At 44.5% G+C, this 20,762-nt stretch overlaps 1 protein-coding gene across 2 annotated transcripts in view; it reads right to left on the reverse strand.

Moving 5' to 3' along the window:
- CACNA1H (calcium voltage-gated channel subunit alpha1 H) overlaps positions 1–20,762 on the reverse strand; it is a 581,666-nt gene that overhangs the window by 422,992 nt on the left and 137,912 nt on the right. For both annotated transcript variants that reach the window (XM_039490763.1, XM_039490762.1), the window contains exons 4-5: positions 19,083–20,035; positions 18,186–18,490 (exon numbers count right to left, since the gene is read on the reverse strand). In XM_039490763.1, the coding sequence (XP_039346697.1) occupies positions 18,186–18,475 (290 nt within the window). In that variant the 5' untranslated portion in view covers positions 18,476–18,490; positions 19,083–20,035. The remainder of the gene's footprint in view (positions 1–18,185; positions 18,491–19,082; positions 20,036–20,762) is intronic.

Genomic DNA, 20,762 nt, shown 5'->3' on the forward strand with positions numbered 1-20,762 from the left:
CCCTGACAGTTAAGAATTTTTTCCTAATGTTCAACCTAAACCCCCTTGCTGCAATTTATCCCTTTCCACAGTACTCCTTCCTAGGCAGTCATTTCCCATTTTGTACATGTGCAACTGATTGTTCCTTCCTAAATGGAGTAGTTTGCATTTGTCCTTATTGAATTTCATCCTGTTTACTTCAGACCATTTCTCCAGTTTGTCCAGATCATTTTGAATTTTAATACTATCCTCCAAAGAACTTGCAACCCCTTCCAGTTTGGTATGATCCACAAACTTTATAAGTGTACTCTCTGCTCCATTATCTAAATCATTGATGAAGATATTGAACAGAACTGGATCCAGAACTGATCCCTGCGGGACCCCACTCATTATGGCCTTCCAGCATGACTGTGAATAGCTCACCTTAATCAGGATTGCAAAACTAGGCACTAGGACACAAAAGCACATAAGGAACAGGTCTGATCCCTTTTCCGTGAGAGGCAATGGCTAACCTTACCAGTCAGTCATTCTCATAAGGCATTGTTCTCCAAGAGGCATCTAAAAATTGCATGAAACCTGGACAGACCCAGCATACGACTGGACCAGATTCAGGACACACTCCATGAACCAAATACACACTTGACTTACATTATAAGCTCTTTGGGGCATCGTATTTGTGCCTAGGCCTGAATCCCTGATAGCGACCTCCAGATAGTACCACAACATAATACCTAATAATTTCTGGAGTAATTTCCAATCAGTAAGGTACACCAGGGATGAATTTGGCCCATCCCTTTAGAGTTTCAACCATCCCATTTGCTACTGGCTGCTCCCAAACATAAAGCTAACGAACCCAGTCACTTTGTTTCGCCAACATCTTATCTGTTTGGCACGATGTACTTTTCGGTATCATGAAATTGGTCTGCCTGCCAAGAACATATGCTAGTGAAAGGAGGAATCAAAGTGATAAGAAGTTGCAAAGAGCTTTGCAGAGCTGGTTGGAGGAAATGATGAAAGTGCAGCTCCTAGACACAGAGAAACAAGGCTACAGAACAATGGAACTTAAGTAGGTCTACAGACATTGTAAGACAGTGCAATATATAGCTGTCTGCAGGAATGTACCTGCATAGAGCAATCCCTGTGATGACAGATTTCCACGTGTTTTGACAAGAGACCGTTAAATGCCCACTCCCGTAAACACAAGTCACATTTTGTAGAGATACGAGTTTCAAAAGTTACATTAAAATACCTCAATTGCCTCAAAGCTGATTCGTGCTTGGCTACTGCAAAGCAAAAAGACGTGTGCCATGGATGGTTCAGCTCGGCATCTACATGTTAGTTATAATAAACTGACGGAACGAAATGTAACGGGCTGAAGGAGCGCAGGAAGCGGCGATGAAAGGTGAGGAAGCTTTTACGTTTCAATTAATCACCTGCACCACAAAGGCCGCGTTCAAACAACATGCGGGGTCTGGCTTGTATCAGTCAGAGCCAGGAAACGCGGGGTTAAGGCTGACTTGAATTTGGTCCTTAAGTCACCCCATGGTGATGTGTGTTGTTAAGATGCCAGGTCTGCTGCAACACCTCAGGCTTCAACGGGATGAGGTATTGGTTGCTATTTGCTCTTTTACACAAGATAAGCTTCCAGAGGGGTTTTCTGAGGGCTCCCGTTTCCCCACTTTTAACCCTTCCCCTCCTGTTATGGCACCGCTCCCTCTGGCGAGGAAGGCTATGCACGTTGCCATCAGGTGAAGAGCAGTGACCTCTAGATAGTAACAAAGTACTGTCCAGCCCTACCCACCAGGAGCTCTGTCTGCAGCACATGCCCAGCTCCTGTTAGCTCAGAGGTTCAGTAAGCATGCGATCCACAGTCTGATCTGACATTTGCACCGACACTAGACTGCAGGGCTGTCTTGATGAAATTATTTCTGGTCAGTCTGTCCTACGTAAATCTCTTTCCTACCTGAGTAAGATCAAAGATTGTCAACCAGTGGTTCAGAGTGTGATTTCCCCATCCCTTTGATGCATTTGTGGGTCAAACACGGGGCTAAATTGGTCCCTGGTATAAAAGTCCACCGACGTTGAACCAAGGATGATTCTGTCCCATTCTGCATAACCAGAAACGTACTACAGATGCCTTCAAATGTATCTTTGTGACACCCCTATTGAGAACTAAACTGACAGCTATCAGAACAAAGTGACAAGAAGCAGGCACCTGCATCTGCATTATTTTGCCTTCTTGTCTTGGCGGAGGCCAGATCCCACACCCCTTACTCAATTGATTAGTCCCTTTGACGTGCAGTGGGATCGTTTTGAGGACATGCAGAAGGGTCTGGTCTTAAGATGGCAGAAGTATTATGTAACTCTAATAGCTGGGCACACAACTGTCCCCAGAAAAGCAATGCTAAGATGTTCAATAAGTTGGCAGTGAGTCAAGATGGCACATGTGTTAGCTATACACAATATAGAATAGCTATAGTTTATATACACTACACCTCTACCTCGAGGTAACGCGACCTGATATAACACGAATTCGGCTATAACGCGGTAAAGCAGTGCTCTGGGGGGGGGGGGGGCTGCACGCTCCGGCAGATCAAAGCAAGTTCAATATAACGCGGTTTCATCTATAACACGGTAAGATTTTTTGCCTCCTGAGGACAGCGTTATATCGAGGTAGAGGTGTATTTATGTATACAGTTTACCTATTGTTGTTTCTGTTCCCTTGTCCACAACCTGTCTGCTTGTCCAGCTTCAGACTGTAAACTTCCCGGGTAGAGACTGCCCTTCTCGAGCGTTTGGAAAGTGCCTGGAACATAGTGGATACGACTGCCAATAAATAATAGTAATAACTGGTGCCCATTTGTAAGACCACATTTCTCTTTGCTCATATGGATACAAAATATTTTAAAATCGCTTACAGGAAGTGCAGGGAATTGGAGACAGCTAGAAAAATTAAAGCAGCACTGTGGTCTAGCGAATAGCGTGCTAGGTTAGACGTCGGTTCTAATCCCGGGTGCTTGAGCAAGTCTCTTCAGCTCTCTGTATCTTTCCTTCTCTTTTTTATCTGTCTTCTCTATACAGATTGTAACCTCGTTGGGGCTGGGATTGTCTTACTAAGTACCTTTACAGGGCCTGGAACAACGGCGCTCTGATCTAGGGTAGGGCCTAAGGCACTATTACAACTAAATAAATAATATGAAAGGCTAATTAGTTCCCTAATTGATTGTCAATACACGAGAACCCAATCTATGTCGTAAATCCCCTTACAATATGCATTTGGGGGGTGGGGAATCAAATACTCCAGCAGCAAGTGCACTGTTCAGACACTGTTCAAATCCCAGACAGAGTCGTATAGTCATGACTCAGCAGCGTCTGGGAAATTTCAGTCAATGAGAAACAAAATTACTGAACAATAATGATGCAAAAAAATAAACGTAGAAAACCACTATATTTTGATTTTACTGAACCTAGCCAAGAATCTGTTTTTTTCCCATCACAATGCATCTGACTTCCACCAGTTTTGCAAAATATAATAAAATGGATCCCAGCCTGTAACCAGGGCCAGCTTTACGCCGATTCCCTGAATCAGCCCCCGAGCCTAAGAGGGCCCCGGACCCTAAAGAAGAGTACTTGACTTAGGCGCCTGTTTAATTTTTACTCACCCGGCGGCGCTCCGGGTCTTCGGCGGCATTTCAGTGGCGGGTTCTTCAGTGCCGCGGAAGACCCGGAGCGAAGACCCAGAGCGCCGCCGGGTGAGTCATCCCTGCTGGGGCCCCGTGAAAACTATTCGAATTGGGCCCCACACTTCCTAAAGCTAGCCCTGCCCAACCTTGTACATCAAAGTTGTAGCTTGATGTACGAAATGCATGCCAGGGATTGGAAATGGTGATATGCAAGGCTTGATTCTTATCTCATTTACACCGATGTAAGTCAGGAGTGACTCTACTGAAGTGGGTTACCTAGGGAGGTGGTAGAATCTCCATCCCTAGAGGTTTTTAAGGTCAGGCTTGACAAAGCCCTGGCTGGGATGATTTAGTTGGGGATTGGTCCTGCTTTGAGCAGGGGGTGGGACTAGATGACCTCCTGAGGTCCCTTCCAACCCTGAGATTCTATTATTCTAAGTCCATGGAGTTAAACCAGTGTAAACAAGAGGAGAATCAGATCCAGAATTAGAGGGTGAAATTCTAGCCTCATTATAGGCAATGGCAAAATTTCCATTGGACTTTAAAGAGACCAGGATTTCACTCTCATTTCCAAGTGACCAGTTCAAACACTGTCCTGGTCAGTAGTGACCAAAAGCTATTACCATCAGAAAACTACCTAACAGATCCACAAAATGAATTGGTTTCTCAGTCCAGTTCCTACAGGGCAGATAGGGACCACCCCACAAAAATGCTATTATCACAATACGGCACGATGCTGGAGGCGTCAGCACAGACGCAACAGACTGAATGGTCCATAGTGACTGAAGCGTAGATCTGGGGAATACTGGCAGGGCAGTGTGGTGAAACTGGCATATTGCACTTGTTTTGTGTCTTCATAAGAGCTTTAACTATCCAGGGCTGTTAATCCGGTACCTTTCACAAACTCTATAGTCACATAAAAGAAATATGATTCAGCGTGGAGTGAGTTTTTACTGCAGCCTTAAAAACCATTAGGAAATAGAGGTTCATAATGGAATGGCTGAGAGACCCTTAGCTACAGCATAACGATGCGAGCTGTAGCTACTCTAATAAACACATTTACAGGAAAGGCATACGCTTGAAATTGCAGAAACCATGTTCAACATCATGGATAAAGAGAAAAAATGACACACATCTATTTCAAACAAAAGGGCCTTTTGGCTTCGTTTCTTCCGTTACTGGTTTTGAGAGAGCTGAAATTGAATCCTTTATCGAAAAGTGAGACGAAGGAATTTCCAGAACTTTTACAGACCCCGGCATTTAACCGGTCCTCTGGGAAACGGATGGGAAATTCTGAATAGGCAAACACACATATAACTAAAGCTTCTAGTCCATGGTGTGCTTCTTCTCATTACTAGCCTTCCCCAGCCCCCTGCATGTGTCTATAGGTCTGTGGCTGTTGAACAAGAACAAAATGGTTATACTCCTAAAAATAAGAGGCTCAGGAGCAGAAGAAGAGGGGATAATTTTTCCAGCAGTTGTTCAGTGTCACCAATGCCTCCAGGCTATGAAATTAAATAATCCTAATGAACAGATATGCTCCAATCTTTCGAGTCCTCACCGACAGCACAGTTGATCTATCTTAAAAAACAAAATTATACTGTGCAATATACAGTTAGAGACTCCAGACAAACACACTTATAAGAGGTTGGTGATACACAATATATTTAGGGCTAAATCCTGATCGTGGAGCCATAGGCATGGGTCTTATTAAAGTAAATGGGAACTAGGCGTGTGCAGCCAAAGGAAGAATAGGGTCCCGATTTTAATAAATCAAAACTGCTCATTCCCTCTGTACAAGAACCTATACTTCAAGGGTGAAATCCTGGCTCCACTGAAGTCAACGACAAAATTATCTGACTTCACTAGGGCCAGGATGTCACCCTAGGACTAGCAGCCTTAATTAAAAAGTGCACTAAGAAATAAAATGGGTTGATAACCTCCTGCATGAAAAGTGCTTAGATGTCTTTATAAACCAAGTGTGATGTGCAAACAACCCAGCCTATTAGGTGGGACTGTTTCCAGAAATATCAGTGCAGGTGCAAAACAAAACCTGTTGCTGCTTCTTAGAGCCTAGACCTGCCAATGGGGAGAGTAGCCCTTCCTCATTGAATTGTCCCTTTGATCTTGCTGACATCACCGAGATGGCTCAGGGAGGAAGGATTCCTCACAAGTAAGGGTTTTCAGGATGGATGCCCCTGCACGGAGTTCAAGGTTCTCCAGTGATCGCAGGAAGGAGGGTGGCCCAGAGACTGCATGAAATGCAGGAGGGACTTTGCTGTTGCTATCAATTGTACATGGCAGGTGACGTGTGGCTGTATAAAACCCTAAGATAGAGAAATTGCCAGAATGTGATACGGGTGTGCAGAGGTGAAGGGGAAGGAACATCCAAGGAGCATGTCAGGACTTGAGGAACACAAGGGCTCCTCCTTCACTGTGCTAGGACCACAGCCGCTCCCCCTCAGCACCAGCCCACAGAATGAATCCCAGTGAAGGCTGAGCAATCCCCTTACATACCAGCTGCTTGGGGAGAGGGCCTCCCTGGGGTACAAACCCCCACGGCCCCAGGAGCAGGGTGGCTGTGTCTCTAAAGTACTGTGTTTTACTGTTTGCTTTTCATCAGCTGTGCTTGAAACCCAAGCCCCAAGGAATGTCCCTCTTTCTTCCTCCTGGGGACAGACGCGATATTCAAACCACTGGGTTTAGTTCATTTCACGGCTACTTTTCCAGCCTTTTCCTCATCTGTCATCTTCAGTGAAAAAGGGGTCAATTTATGTTTTCCTTCCCAAATGCCAACTGAGCAGCAGGGTGTAATTAGGGGACTAGGTGAACTTATCTCATGTAAAATGGATGGGCCTAAGTGTATTTAATCATGTAGTGAATAGATTATATAGATATAAACATATTAGCTAGTAACAGACAAGCAAATACATAACCAATATAATGGTTGGCCTAGTTTTTAGTGTGGCATTTAAATAAACCTATTGGGAAGACGTGCAAACAAAGCCATTAGGTTTAATAAGTATCCTATTATTCAGTTCTTCAAAATCTCCCTGATTTGGGTACAAGACAAGGAGAAAGTTACAATGAAAGGTTACAGGAACTCCACCAAATATAATCCGAATGAACAAGAAAAGTCCTAGAAGTCCCTGCCAATAGTTTTATTATTGCTAAGAACTAGGTAAGCATATTACATAATCTGGTCTGTAATATGGAATTTTATATTTGGACACAGACATTTATTAGGCAACGAATCAGAGGAGGGAGTGTTGATAAAAATATGGTGTCAGCTTGGGTATAAAAAGCGTGTACTGAAATTTAATTCCATATCAATGTAGCCAAACCACTGGCCTGGCATATCCCACTTGATCACTGCAGTGTGGCATTCTGTGCCTATGCTGAAATAAACCTGTTCCTTGGATCTGAACCGAGAGTTAGTAGTGGTTTTGTCTACTACTGCAAGAGGTAGGGGTCTCCTTTGCTAGGTTTGTAAGGTAATCTGTGGGCCGGGGCGGTGGTCCCGAAACATATTTACACAGTACATCCAAGAAAGGAATGGATTCATTAGAAACTTCTGGAGTTTAATCTATGCCCGTTTGAACAAATATATCAAATGTGGGGATGAAGACAAGTGTGGTGGAATCAAAGGGTTCAGCCACAGTACCTTCTCAGGAGCAAGGGGGTGGGAGGGTGGAAGAATTTTCCTACTGTTACCTATTTGTAACATTCATCAAACATCATTGCTACTCAAAATCTTCATCCTTCTGGAACCTGACAGATGTTGCAAACAACCATAAAACTTGTGGTTTACTTTTCCTGCAGCAAAATTTGCCAGAATGTTAGATATTCAAACAAACATTCTCCTCGTTTGGACGGCAATGACGGAAAGAGGAGGCAAGACTTGCACATGTAACTTGTATTCACCTTCTTAAAAAAAAAATCCAATTACTTCTTTTTTGGACTGCTTTCATCAGCACTACTTCTGAGTGAAATGACTAGACGCTACTAGCTTTGTAAAAGCACACAGTTTCCATCTGTCAATTGAAATGGGCAAAATTAGATCTTGAATCTGTGCATTTAGACCATTGTCAAACCAGTCAGATTGGTACAGCGCTCAAAACAGATTTTATTAAGAAGGAGAAAGAGAAATTGTCTCCTACAGTTGCATCTTGTCAAATCTCTACCCAAGGAAGACCAATTCCAGAGTGACCAGCATAAAATTTCATGCAACAGGAGGCTCTGAATAGTTGTGGAAGACTGTACAGAGCTAATCAGCAAATAATTCACTTTAAAATTTGTCTCTATGCAGGCTGGTGACTTCTAATTGCTGGCTCAGAAATACAGTATGTACCCTGATGATTTTAAGTTGTTCCAAGTTATTGAAAAATTAACTATTAGGGGAGGAAGATAATGTCCCTTCCATCTCATGGAGCTAAATAGTCACTTAAAAGTAAAGACAAATATGATCTTACTTAAAAACACCAGGCTGCTGCTACAGCTGGATTAAAAGATTAGATATAATGCCAGATGCTACCTTAAGAATTAATGGCAAAATCTGGACCAATGTTCTTTTAGAACATCTGTGTAAATAGAGCTAACATATTTTTACATGAGTTTTAATGCTAGTGGCAAAGGTTTTCGTTGCATGGTTTGGAGACACTCCTGGTTTGAATTCAGCCCTGGAATGTGTCATGGCTTCGCTTTAGTGGTTGGGGGAAAAAAAAAAAAGTTTACTGAGCATCCACAACTCCCAATTATTTCAATGGGGCTACTCCTGATTTGCACCAGTGTAAGTGAATGGAGATGCAAGAGTCACAGTTATAATCCAGTAGAAAGCCAACAAGCTTGGGCACTGGAGATGAAGAGCAGCCTACGATCTTTGGCTTTTAAACTACTCCAAAAGGCAGAGGACTGATTCAGCACCAACTCACTGCAGATCATAAACCAATATAACTCCAGTTACAACTGTGGAGTAATTCCAACATGAGCAGCGAATCAGGCTTACTGCTTAGATAGCACACGGCAGCTGAGTTTTAGGTCCTGCTTCCAAGGAGGTCTATCAGAATATTGCTAATTGACCTCGATGGGCGCAGCTTTTTGAGCCTTTAAATAGTGAAATACAGAGTAAAATAGTGCAATAAAACCTATAACAATATCTGTGTGGCTAGATTGCTTAATGATTCCTTGGCTAAGTTCAATAAGCATCTCTTTAAAACTAATTCTCATTTTAAAAAATTCTCTGACTCTCCCTAACCCTGCAAGCAAAAAAAATAAAATAAAATAAAAAAAATTCAATTCAATTTAATTTACATATGATGCTTGGGAAAAGATCTATACCCAACCTGGGACAGTACTGCATAAAATCCATTTGTAAACACAATATTTAGACTTTAACTTCTTAAGGTATAACTACTATATGTAATATAAACACACAAAGTAGATGTATGTGTACAGATCCACGGGTTGTATAAATCTGGGTAGTCCCATTGATTATGCTGTGCCGATTTATACCATCTGAGGATCGGGCCCATGGTCACAATGGAAAAAGCAAACATACCATGGCCTACCCACATGAACCAGTTGTAATGAAACTTGATTGCATTTATAGGTTCCTACCAAGTCAGAGAGGCAGAAAAACCAAAAGGCTATTGCAAAACTTTAACAAGATCCTTTAGGATTAGTTTTCTATGTGAGCTGACAAGTAGCCAGTTAAATTTTCTGTGGTTTAGTGATGTGAAATATTACAGATGCACTGAAAAAATAAGCACAAGTATGGAACAATTACAGCGAGCAGATTAGGAGTAACCTTGAAAAAGATACTGGAGTAGCAGTCAATTCTCTTTAAAACGTCTTTCGGTAGGTAATTTAGTAGAGAGCCATTTCAAAAGCTAGGACAATAATGAAAAATACATGTAAAAGATTAAATTTAATTTCTCTGATGAGATCATAGAAATGGGGAATATTGTGTGTGCGCGTTTTAACCATTGGGTGAATTGGTCTTTATGGAAATAACAGTGGTAACTAGATTAAGGCATGCTGGGGAAATATGTAGACGTTTCTTACGTGCATTTGCCAATGAGTACTAAGCAGCAGCACCTCTTGCAATTTGGGTTCAGGCCTTTACTGACCAAAGATGCATAACTGTGGTGAACAGTTATGCATTACAGTGGCCTTGTAATGAAATTAAACATCCACTAGGGATAGAGAAGAGACTACAGTCAAGGTCATAAAATTCATGATCAGCTTCATTACGGCTGTAAATCAATGAGGTTCTACCGGGAATGAATTTGGGGCCATATATTTGAAAGGAAAAAAAAAACATTACTTGTGTTATTAACAACAACTGTTATGTTGAACACCAAAATAATATGAAAGCTCTCATTTAATTTTCATTATTTATGCTCTTGGTTTACTTTGTGCGCTTCACTCAGCTTAAATAATGAAAACTGTCTTGTCAGTTTCACCTTTTTTAATAATAAATTTCACTTTCTTATTCTTATGCACCAGCACAAACACGGTTATATCTGGGTTCGCTACATACATATGGTCCAGCATATTCCACGATCACAAAATTTACCACAGAATTTCACTCTTTGCTGCAAAGCTGTGATCCAGAATCTCAGCTTTCATTTAAAAAAAGTTTTTAGCTCTTATGGGTGCAAATAACACCTCAAAATAGGAGCTGAATTTAAACTGATGCCTGTGTGAGTCTGAAAAGAGCCTAAAACAATGGCTCTGAGAGGTGCCTGAACAATGATTGAGCAATGGTCACACAAGGACCAAAACACAGAGGTACCCTAGTCGAGCTACTCCTGTTTATGCGTCCCAGGGTTGCATTAGCTATTTTGACCACGGCGTCATGCTGGGAGCTTGTGCTATGCACCACAATCTCCACATCTTTTTCAGAGGATAGAGTCCCCGAGTGCAGTGGTTTTCAAACTTTTTTTCTGGCGACCCAGTTGAAGAAAATTGTTGATGCCCATGATCCAACAGAGCTGGGGATGAGGGGTTTGGGGTGTTGGATGGGCTCAGGGCTGGGGCAGAGGGTTGAGGTGCAGGGGTGAGGGCTATGGGGTGTGGCCAAGAATGAGGGGTTCAGGGTGTGGGAGGGGGCTCTGGGCTGGGCTAGGAGTGCGGGAGAGGGTCATGGCTCTGGGCTGGGGGTGCAGACTCTGGGGTGGTACCAGGGATGAGGGGTTTGGAGTGCAGGAAGGAGTTCTGGGGGGGGGGGCGGCTCAGGGCTGGGGCAGGGGATTAGGGCGCAGGGTTCGGCCATGGGCTTGCCTTGGGCGGCTCCCGGACAGTGGGCCTGCTAAGGCAGACTTCCTGGCACCGCGGACAACACTGCGCCCTGGAAGTGGCCAGCAGCAGGTCCAGCTCCTAGGTGGAGGCACGCAAGCAGCTCTGCGCAGCTCTCGCCCACGGGCGCCCTGCACCCCAGCTCCCATTGGCCAGTTCCCAGCCACTGGGAGTGCAGAGCCGGTGCCCAGGGCAGGGGCAGCACGTGGAGCCCGTGGCCCTCCCACCTAGGAGCTGGACCTGCTGCTGGCCACTTCCGCGGTGCAGCGCGGTGTCAGAACAGGTAGGGACTAGCCTGGCTTAGCCGGGCAGCACCGCCGACAGGACTTAGCGGCCCGGTCGGCGGTGCTGACCAGAGCAACTGCGACCCAGTGCCTTCCATTCCGTGACCCAGTACTGGCTTGCGACCCGCAGTTTGAAAACCACTGCCCTAGAGTGACCAGATGTCCCAATTTTAGATGAACAGTCCTCATATTTGGGGCTATGTCTTGTACAGGCGCCTATTATCCCCCACCCCCGTCACAATTTTTCACACTTGCTGTCAGGTCACGCTAGAGTCCCCCATCCTGTAAGTATGGCCTATATTGTTTGTTCCCAGGTGTATACCTTTGCATTTAGCCATATTAAAACGCACTTCTCTTTGATATTACAAAAATTACTTAATTGATTAGTTATATAGAGCCCATCCTTTCTTGATGTAAAACCACTGAAATTAATGAATTTAAAAAAAAAACAACAGATTCATGTGACCAACATATTTTTAGAATTGTAAATTTACACGGGATTTTTTTTAAATTGGTGTTTTGTAACTGCTTGTAATCCAGCAGACGATTTCAACTAGGGGTGTGGTATTAACAGGAGCTGTGGATGCTCAACGGCTCTCAGTGTTAGGCCCGTCAATACATTTGTTACATGATGGTTTCTTCTAGTGCCACCTTAAATATTTTATTTAAATGACATGTAAATATTTATATTAGGCAAATTCTGATTCAGGTGTTACTCAGGCAGAACACACATTGAGTCAGCAGGAGTTTAGACTTAGCAAGCATGGACTAAAAGTGGAGTAGAGATTTCATGATACGGCCCATCAAGGCTGATACAACATTCTCTAAAAATCAAACACACATGCACACACCACTGAAGTTTGGGCTTAAACTCCTGGAAATTGACAATTCTCTCTCTTCGTGCCTCAACTAAAATGTGACGTATAGGCTAAACAATTACGTAGTTAGAACACGTGTATATGGTTGTATATCAGAGTCCATAGTAACCACTGTTCATAGCAACAGTGGGATAAGGAACTAAGAAACACAAATTCAAGGCGCCTGTCAGAAAACACTCGTGAACTTGGCCTAGCAGCAAACTTCTTAAACAAACCCAAACAATCGGCTGCTGTTGTGAGGATGGGGGAGGCCAAGCCTTGAGTCTTTCATGAGTGAAAGACCTGAACCTTGTTGAAGGAAACATGCTTTTTCCCCATCCAGAACTGATTACGTTCTTAATTCCGTCACTTTTTCTTTTCTCAAAATAGACCAAACAAAGCATCTAGCCAAAGTGCCTGAAGCAATTTGATCTGCATCCGTCCTGCAAGTAGCATTAGGAACTAGATGCTAGGGGATGCTCTGAAGTAACAGGCAGAAAAGCACTGCAGTCTTTGGGCCAGATACTGCAATGCCTATATGGAAAGCTCCTACAGGTATTCTTTTTTTAGGGCTTGAACCAAGTGTTGTGAGGGAAAAGACATTAAAGATAGTGGGGTGCTCAGATTTGAAGATAATGGACCTAGGCACACTGACCCAATGCCCACTGAAGTCCATTTGATTTCAATGGGCTTTAGATAACACTCCTAGTTACTTGTGAGATGAAAGTCAACGGGGATTCTCTCAGATTTAGGAATGCAGAATTGGGCCTTTTACAGAAGCTATTTAGTTGTCAAAAGTTGTTCTCATCTCACCAGACCCATATGAACCACAAAGCTGAGAGAGTTTTCTGTCAAAATTCACAGATTTAATTACTACTGGGGATTATACGTTGAGTGACAGTATCTTCCTTCAGCCAATGATACAGCAAGTATTCTGTTCAGTTGCATACATAACAGCGATTGCCATAAAATCAGCGTTCCACATTCCAGCAAATTAAACCACTGGCCACCGCATACTTTGCCCATGTTGACTGCAAATTAGCAACACAAACTGGTCCATCTATTACATGTTTGCCAGCCAACAGCTCAAAACAATTGAAATCCAAACTCAGATACAGAGTGCGGAGATACCCACAGATTGCCCAAAGGTGACACAACACGTCTTTTACTGAAATGGGACCAGTAGTAAAACCTACATTAAAAAGCAAACTCGGATTATTTCTATAGAGCTGCCATTTATTGTAAAAGCAAACCCAACGCTATACCAGAGAACATGCTACCATACACAAAGTCCTACCCACAGACCTCTATAAATAAACCTGTGTAGGAGATCCAGTACTGAGAGAAATAAGTAAGTTTGCTTCCAATTATATTTTAAAAAAAGCAAAACTAAGTAAATCAATAATGACAGAGGGGAAAAACTCTTTAGACCTGATAGTAAAGGATTAAATTTAAACCAATGCCCAGACTCACAGCAGTTACTTTCAGGCTGTTTATTAGCTTTGTGCTATCATATATGATGAATTTATTGTTGAAATAGAGTTTGAAAGGTAACGCTGGAGTTTTTTTTAAAAGGACTCTACTCCTATATTCAAAACATAACTTACTAAACTATAGGACAAGAATGATGCTATTAAGCAATAGCCTGACAAAGCAACCATATAGGAACACACTATTAATCAAACATAAATCTAGTCAGGATGTTTTTTCCACTTTTGGTGAAACTTTAATGCACAGAACAGTTTGACTAAGTCTTGCAGGCCTTTTGCATTCCATGATTTCGTAAGGCTTCAAAGAACGTATTAACAGACAAACGTTCAAGCTTTTAGGGGAATCTATGCAGGGTCTTCCTAGCTGCTGTTTACTTGCAGAATCAAGAGCAACCACTGAAAAAACAAACAAAAACAAAGAAAAAAACCCTACAAATGTGGCATCTATTAACTGCACTCTACACATTACCCCAAATTTTATACAATTCACAAACATCTCCAGGGGGCACATGCTTCCTGCCAGACATGTTCAGAATGTCTGACCTTCGACCCCTGCAGTAACTGATCCTGTGCACACCTGTCTGACATGAAAACCATGCAAAATCTTTTTTTAGCTATTGGTAAGCCTTGTGGTAACCCCCCCCTGCTTAAGCCACAGAAACAAGCCATGCTTTTGGCCCATAACTTATGACCTACAGCAGGTGTAAGTCCTAGATCCATGCTATCCACAAATACTTAGAGCTGTTGGGCTGGTTTCACAGCTAAATTGAGCTAGACTGACAAAGGTTTCAATAAGTCAGAAGCCCACCCACACTTTGGACTCACTAAATCTTCTTGAGCTGCAGAAGCATTTGGTGTTTTCAGTACAGATCCAAATATATACATAGAATACACTGTTCATATAGTGCTTGACCGAGTGCTCATTTGATATTAGTGGAAGGATTCCCACTGACTTTCATGGGCACTATATTGGGCCTTTTGAGAGGAAGTCATGCCTGCACTGCAAGAAAGGAAAGGTCTGGTCTGTAATAGAAGAAGGTGGTTCATTTGCAGAGGAAATGACCATTAAAATATAATAAGATGCCTTCAATTTAATAAGAACTGCTTTGTGGATTGCTGGACGAGTATAAATCCCTCACAGGCCAGTGGCACGTTGGTGAAATTCCTTTGCTGAGTAGTGCGGGGAGCCACACACAGGTCTCCAAGCTGCAGGCCAGGATAAAGAACTCTTAGCAGAATATATTCTTCAAATGATAATGCAAACTACCTAAAAATACAGAGGATGGGAAGGTGGACTGCCTGCTTGGATGGGCACAAATTCCCTGGGTCATTAAATATTTAGAATCGACAAACAGATAATTTAGCCAGGAAAGGACTTCCCTAGTTTTCCTCCCTACAAATAAATCACTGTCTAAGTCAAATTGAACAAAGAATTACGTTTGCTTTAAGGAAAAGCATAACAATTATGAAAAGTACTCCTTTGCTTACGGGGATAGTGCATCCCAGGTGACATGGCATATCCACAGAGATACTCTCACTCGGCCATTAAAAGAATGCAAAGATGCTTCCCTTCTTTTCATAATAAAGGAAACTTTTAATGAAAGCTGCTCAGTATTGTGGTTTATGGATTCATGCTTTGGTAGGCAGGGAGAGTCACAAATTGCATAACTGGTTAGAAACCACCTTTGTGAATCGGACATTTCTTTCAAGCTAAGTTTTTCCAAGACAGGTGCTCATCGAGTGCTGTCCCTTGTTCCGTCTACCCATCCACTCCCCTCATCTGTCTGTCTTTCCATCTGGCTGCTTTTTAAGTTTCACAAAAATGCTTTGGTTGCATTCCTTCCAAAGCTGCTTGACCTTCAACTGAATGTGATTTGAAATGCATGCCGTCCTTAGATTTCAGTACAGTAATTTGGACTGAGCATTGTTTCACAGGCAAGATGAAGATCTCTTTACTAACTTTTATGGTGCTTGACAAAGCCTAGCCAAATATCTTCAGAGACATGGTCATCAATAAATATTATTCCTCCCTCGGTCTTTAAGAAAGTTACAGTCAGGACTTAAAGATTAATTTCACTACATAGAATGAAACTGCCAGCAACTGGAAATAGTGAAAACTAGAGAAATTCCAGTACAGATTTACACTAGTGATACTCGTTACCATTTTATATGTTGTAAACATTGTTCTGTTAAAATAAAGTCCCCCCCCCCCAACTCACCTGCCAATACCACTATAGCACAAGGCTTACATTGTTTTGATTACATCTGCCTCATTAGTAACCAAATATCACAATTATCCATCGAAGTCTACATTTATGTCATACAAATAATTTGCTAAGGGAATTTTGTTTCCTGTAAATACAATTGAAAGATTAGAGAAAAGTTGGAAAAAAAAATCAAGCTCCATTGAAGAATAAAGTACAGTAATGCTACACAATGGCTTGAATGCAGTTACTGTTCCAAAGAAAACACTGCTACATAAGACTCACTTCCATAAGGCAGATGTGGTTTCTCTCTCTCTTTTTTTTTTTTTTAAAACAGCTGCAGGTTAATTTGTCAAGGCTATTTTTTGGATTTTGATATTATCAATCTGATAGGTAACATAAAGGATAAAGATAGTCCTTGAATCTGAAGAGGGGGCTATTTTCCCTCCCTTCTCCTCATCAAATTGAAACATGATAACCTACTCGGGGGACATGGGGAAGAATCTCTCTTGACTCACTGTACTGCTTAGATATAAAAAGCTACCCTTGACCACTGGTTTTATTACATTTTTTGGTGTAGAATCATCATGTATATTTAATATTTATGCAGCTTAAATCATCAATGAAAAGAGCCATTACTTTGTTTTATTTTGACTTTTCTGCTCTATTTTAATAGCTACACGGCCCAATTCTGCTCTCCCCCGGTTCAAAGTTGGAGTAAAGCTACTTTAAGTGAGGGGAGAATCAGGGGTATAAAGTTTATGGGTTTTCTCTCCAGGGATTTCTCTTAATAATGGATTACAGCAGCTTTCTGAAGAGGATTGTGTAATTCCTTCAAATGACAGCATACGAGTTGGTGCTGATTCTTAGGAAAAAAAGTGATCTCAGTTGCACACTGGTTAACTAAAGCTAAATCAATAATAACCATATTAATAAATACTGCTTATAATAGCAATGGCAGGATACAGACAGCAACCTACTGGCAGATATCAAGGAAATGTAAGCATTAATTATCTGCACAATGTCAGTGCTACACCTACATGACACGTTTACATGTGCAGCAAAGCTAAAAGCTCAATTCTGAAGATCATCAAGACAGACTAACAACTCTGCTTTCATACAAGACGTCTCTTGCATTTTCCTGAAATTCAATTTTCTAGTTGTCACAACTAAGAACACGTTGCTTTTTTTTTTTTTTAATTGAGGTGGGGGAGAATGGATTTGGAGGGGTGCAATTGGGGAACAAAAGGGGAGTTAGAAAGACTGTTTGCACTTTCTAGTTGTGAATAAAATAAAGAATACAAATCAAACAGAAGCTTTCAGAACCTAGAATGAAAAGGCAGGCGTGAACTCAGCTTCTCAAAACCAATTCTAATACATTTCATTTTCCAATGTGAAGTAACACACGCACTCACAGATCTCTTATATAAACAGTTAAAGGGTTACTGCTGGTCTCAAATTCCCCAAAGCTTTTAACACAAATAAGGAGATATATCTTTCAACTTTACTCTTTTCCACCCCCCTGGACAAATAAGTAAAGTTTAGGGAATTCTGATTTTATTGTTTCTTTGCAGGTCCTAAAATGAGTTAGCGTTCAATCGTTTCCCCCTATTATGCTTGTTTTCTATTTGCATCCAAGAAAAGACTTAAAGTGCACAAGGCCAGGTGTGTTTTCTTTGATGGTTTTTCTTCTTGAATTTTACCAGGGCTTGCTTGCTTTCTTTGTAGCATGAAGTATACTTTAATGCTTTCTGTACAGTAGCAGCACTGGGAGAACCTTAACTGAATACCTGACCTATTAACCGGGACACACATGCTGATCCTGCTGGAGGCTTTTGGGTTCTCTGGCAGTACAATAAATAATAATCAGAACAATAGAAAAGACACTAAAATCCCACTGCTGATGCGAGCCACTGCTGCTCATCTTTCCCTGGGAGGTAGCAAAGACCACTCCATTTAGCACAAGGTGTAGGATCAGTTTGCTCTGAAAGGTGCACCTCTAACAACAGCTGCATTCAATTCTAGGTCAAAGAGGCTAGGACCTGCTCCTCAAACCAACTCCTGCTAGAACAAACCAGGTCTCTTCCTCAAGGGCTCACAAACCAAGTGGCTTTAAAGACTGCAGCCTGCCATGCTTCTCTGACTGCCATAATCATCCCTGACTGCATGGACTTAGCTGAGTTACTCCAAGGGTGGAACCTGACCCATCCAGGGAAACAAAACAAACCAACCGGCGCTCCCCCAGCACTGCCTGAAACTCCACCGCCAGGTGCTGGACACAGATGGCCCTTGGGGTGGGGGGCAGAGGGGAAACACCCAGCAGCACCATGCAGCAGGACACCCCACGCCCCAAGCTGGGCATGGGGCAGCCTCTCCTGGGAAAGGATATGGGTTACAGACCAGTCTGAGGCACCAGCTGCGTGGCCGGGTGGTTTGCTTGAGGCAGAAGAAGACGGTGGGTGCCAGGGCCGGGTAAGGGACCTGTTCCTCGTCCTCCTGGGCTGGATCCCGGGCAGAGGAGCCTCCAGAACCCAGGCTGCCCTGGATCGACTTGCAAGGGCTGAGCGCATCCTCGTCCTCCCCGGGCTGGGCTGCCTGGCTTGGGAGGGAGGCTATGGGCACCCGGACTTCGTCGCTCGCCAGCGGCTGGAAGGGCTCTCTCCTCTCGCCATCAGTCATGATAGCAGCCAGGACCTGCAGGGCAAGGAGCAGGGGGCAAAGTCACTCGGGCATCGCTGGAGACCCCCGGGTCCAGGGTGGGGCGCACCCTCCACCTGGATGAGAGAAGCACTGGGGGGGGGGGTCCAAGCACTGGTAAATCCAAGGGAGAGAAAGGGACGGGGGAGCAAATAGATAGAAGGAGGAACAGGAAGAAAAGAGAAGGGGAGAGAAGAAAGAAGAAGCTAGAAGGGGACGGAGGGGGAGGCTAGAGGAGATCTGGGCTGCCCGTGGTTTCAGCCTCCCCGCTGATGAAAACAGAAGAAAGGGGGATATGGGGTCCCCCGACTGAACTCACCCCGGGCAGGGTCGGCGGGGGCTAAAGACACCCCCCGGCTGGACCTGGAGCAGCGGGCGGACGGGCTTCCCCGCTCCCATCCCCACCCCAGCCTGCTGGAGCCAACTTTGTCAGGGTCCTGAGCGGAGGAGTGACCCCCCAAGACAGTCACAGCACAGGGGACTCAGCCCTCCCTGGCCAGCATCCACCAGCGCCGGAGCGGGGAGGGGGCCAGCGGGGCTTGGGGGGGGCGCAGGTGCCTCTCTCTGGGGGTGGGGGGCTGCTGCTTACCTTTGTTTCGCGGACGGTTGGTTTCCCAGCAGCATAGCCGGGACCTCCAGTTCACATGAGACCAGGCAGCAATTCACTTCCCCGGACTCCGGCTGGAAGGCGCGGGGCTGCGCCCTGGGGAGACGGCACCTTTGTAAATCCGGCCGCGGCTGGGCAAGGCGGGGCGCTGGGTCCTGGGCAGCTGCGGGCGATTTCTCCCTCTCCCCTGGCAGCCCCTCGGCGAAAGGGGGGTGGGTGGATGGGGGGGAGCGGGGTGCAGGCAGGGGATCTTCCCGGGCGGATCCTCGTGCAAGAATAATCCCAAGGAGAAAGCAGCGCAGCCCCGCCGCTTCTTTGCAAAGCTTCGCCCGTGCGAACAGGAAACTTCGGATTGAGCTGGGGGGGGGAGGAGAAAGGAGGAGGGGAGGGGAGCCGGGGGCTGGGATCCCAGAGGGGCGGGGATGGCAGGCAGCGTGCGGGGGGGACCGTCTCTCTTCCAGCCGGCCGGGGCCGGGGCCGGGGGGATGTGGCGGGGGCAGAGAACGAGCCAGCGGAGCGGGGCTCTCCCGGGCTCTGCTTCCCCGGCGGCGCCCGCCTCCAGGTGCAGCTAGCGGCCCCGTGCGCCCGGCTCCGCGCCTCTCTCCATCCCCGCCTCGCCGCCGCCGCCCTTTGTTCCCCCGGCGCCGGAACACGTGGAGCGGGCGCTGCCGCGGGGCGGCCGCGGCACCGAGTTCATCGCGGGCGGCGCGGTCCGGGGGCAAGCGGGGCTCCCCCGCCCTCCTGCCTGGTCCTCAGCCGGGGGATGCCCAGCGCCTCGTAACGCTCCACTGCAGCCCGCCCGGGTCCCTCTGCTCCGACCGGGGCCAGTCTCGCGGGCGTGTAACTCGGTTGACTTCGGAACAGTTACTCCCACTCGGGACCAATGCGAGGGAGAGGAAACATCAGGCCCCGTACATGGAAAGCCAGGCACATTTCTGGAGAGGAGACAATAGAGTCATATTAATCATGCTATAATTATATCAAGCTAGCCTCGTTCCTTATATTACTTACTGCTACTCATAGGAGATGTTTCCAGCACTCTGGCTGTTGGGATTTTTTACTTTCCTGGCACTCTGGGCTTGAGTGCACCATAACACGGCATCTTCTCCCCGAAGGAGGTCATTCGGTCACGTCATGTTTTTAATCAGTGTCTGTGTTTCCATAAAGATGGTTCCTGATTCATTTCATGGCTTAGAGAGGGTGATTGGGGAGGTTTGTATTTTATTTAAAAAAAAAATCCTGTAATTTGAATAACTGCAAGGAATTCACAGCCCCTTGTTTTGCAGCTGTCATACCAAGATGGGAATTAATTCAGTAAATGTTTTAAAGAAATAAATATATAAACTGAAGTTGGAGGACTGGGCATTTTAATAAATTGCAGTGCTTTTAGCTAAGTAGCTAATCTTCCCCAGGGGCTTAGCTTCCAGGGATCAGAATAAACAGATAAAAAGTTGTTAGAGGCACTGTCCCTTCTACACTCTGCCTAGGAAGTTCTATTCTTTTGAGTTATTTCAAATTGCATGAATAATAGATAGATGTAAAGAGGGGGCAGGAGAAATAAAAAGATCTTAGCCTGATGCACTCCCCTCAGCTGGAATCTTTTAAAGGATGAGTTCATTATATACCACCCCATTCAATTTGCAAATGCAGTTCCTGGTGCTA

The sequence above is a fragment of the Mauremys reevesii genome, linkage group 10, assembly GCF_016161935.1.
Source record: "Mauremys reevesii isolate NIE-2019 linkage group 10, ASM1616193v1, whole genome shotgun sequence".
NCBI lineage: Eukaryota > Metazoa > Chordata > Testudines > Geoemydidae > Mauremys > Mauremys reevesii.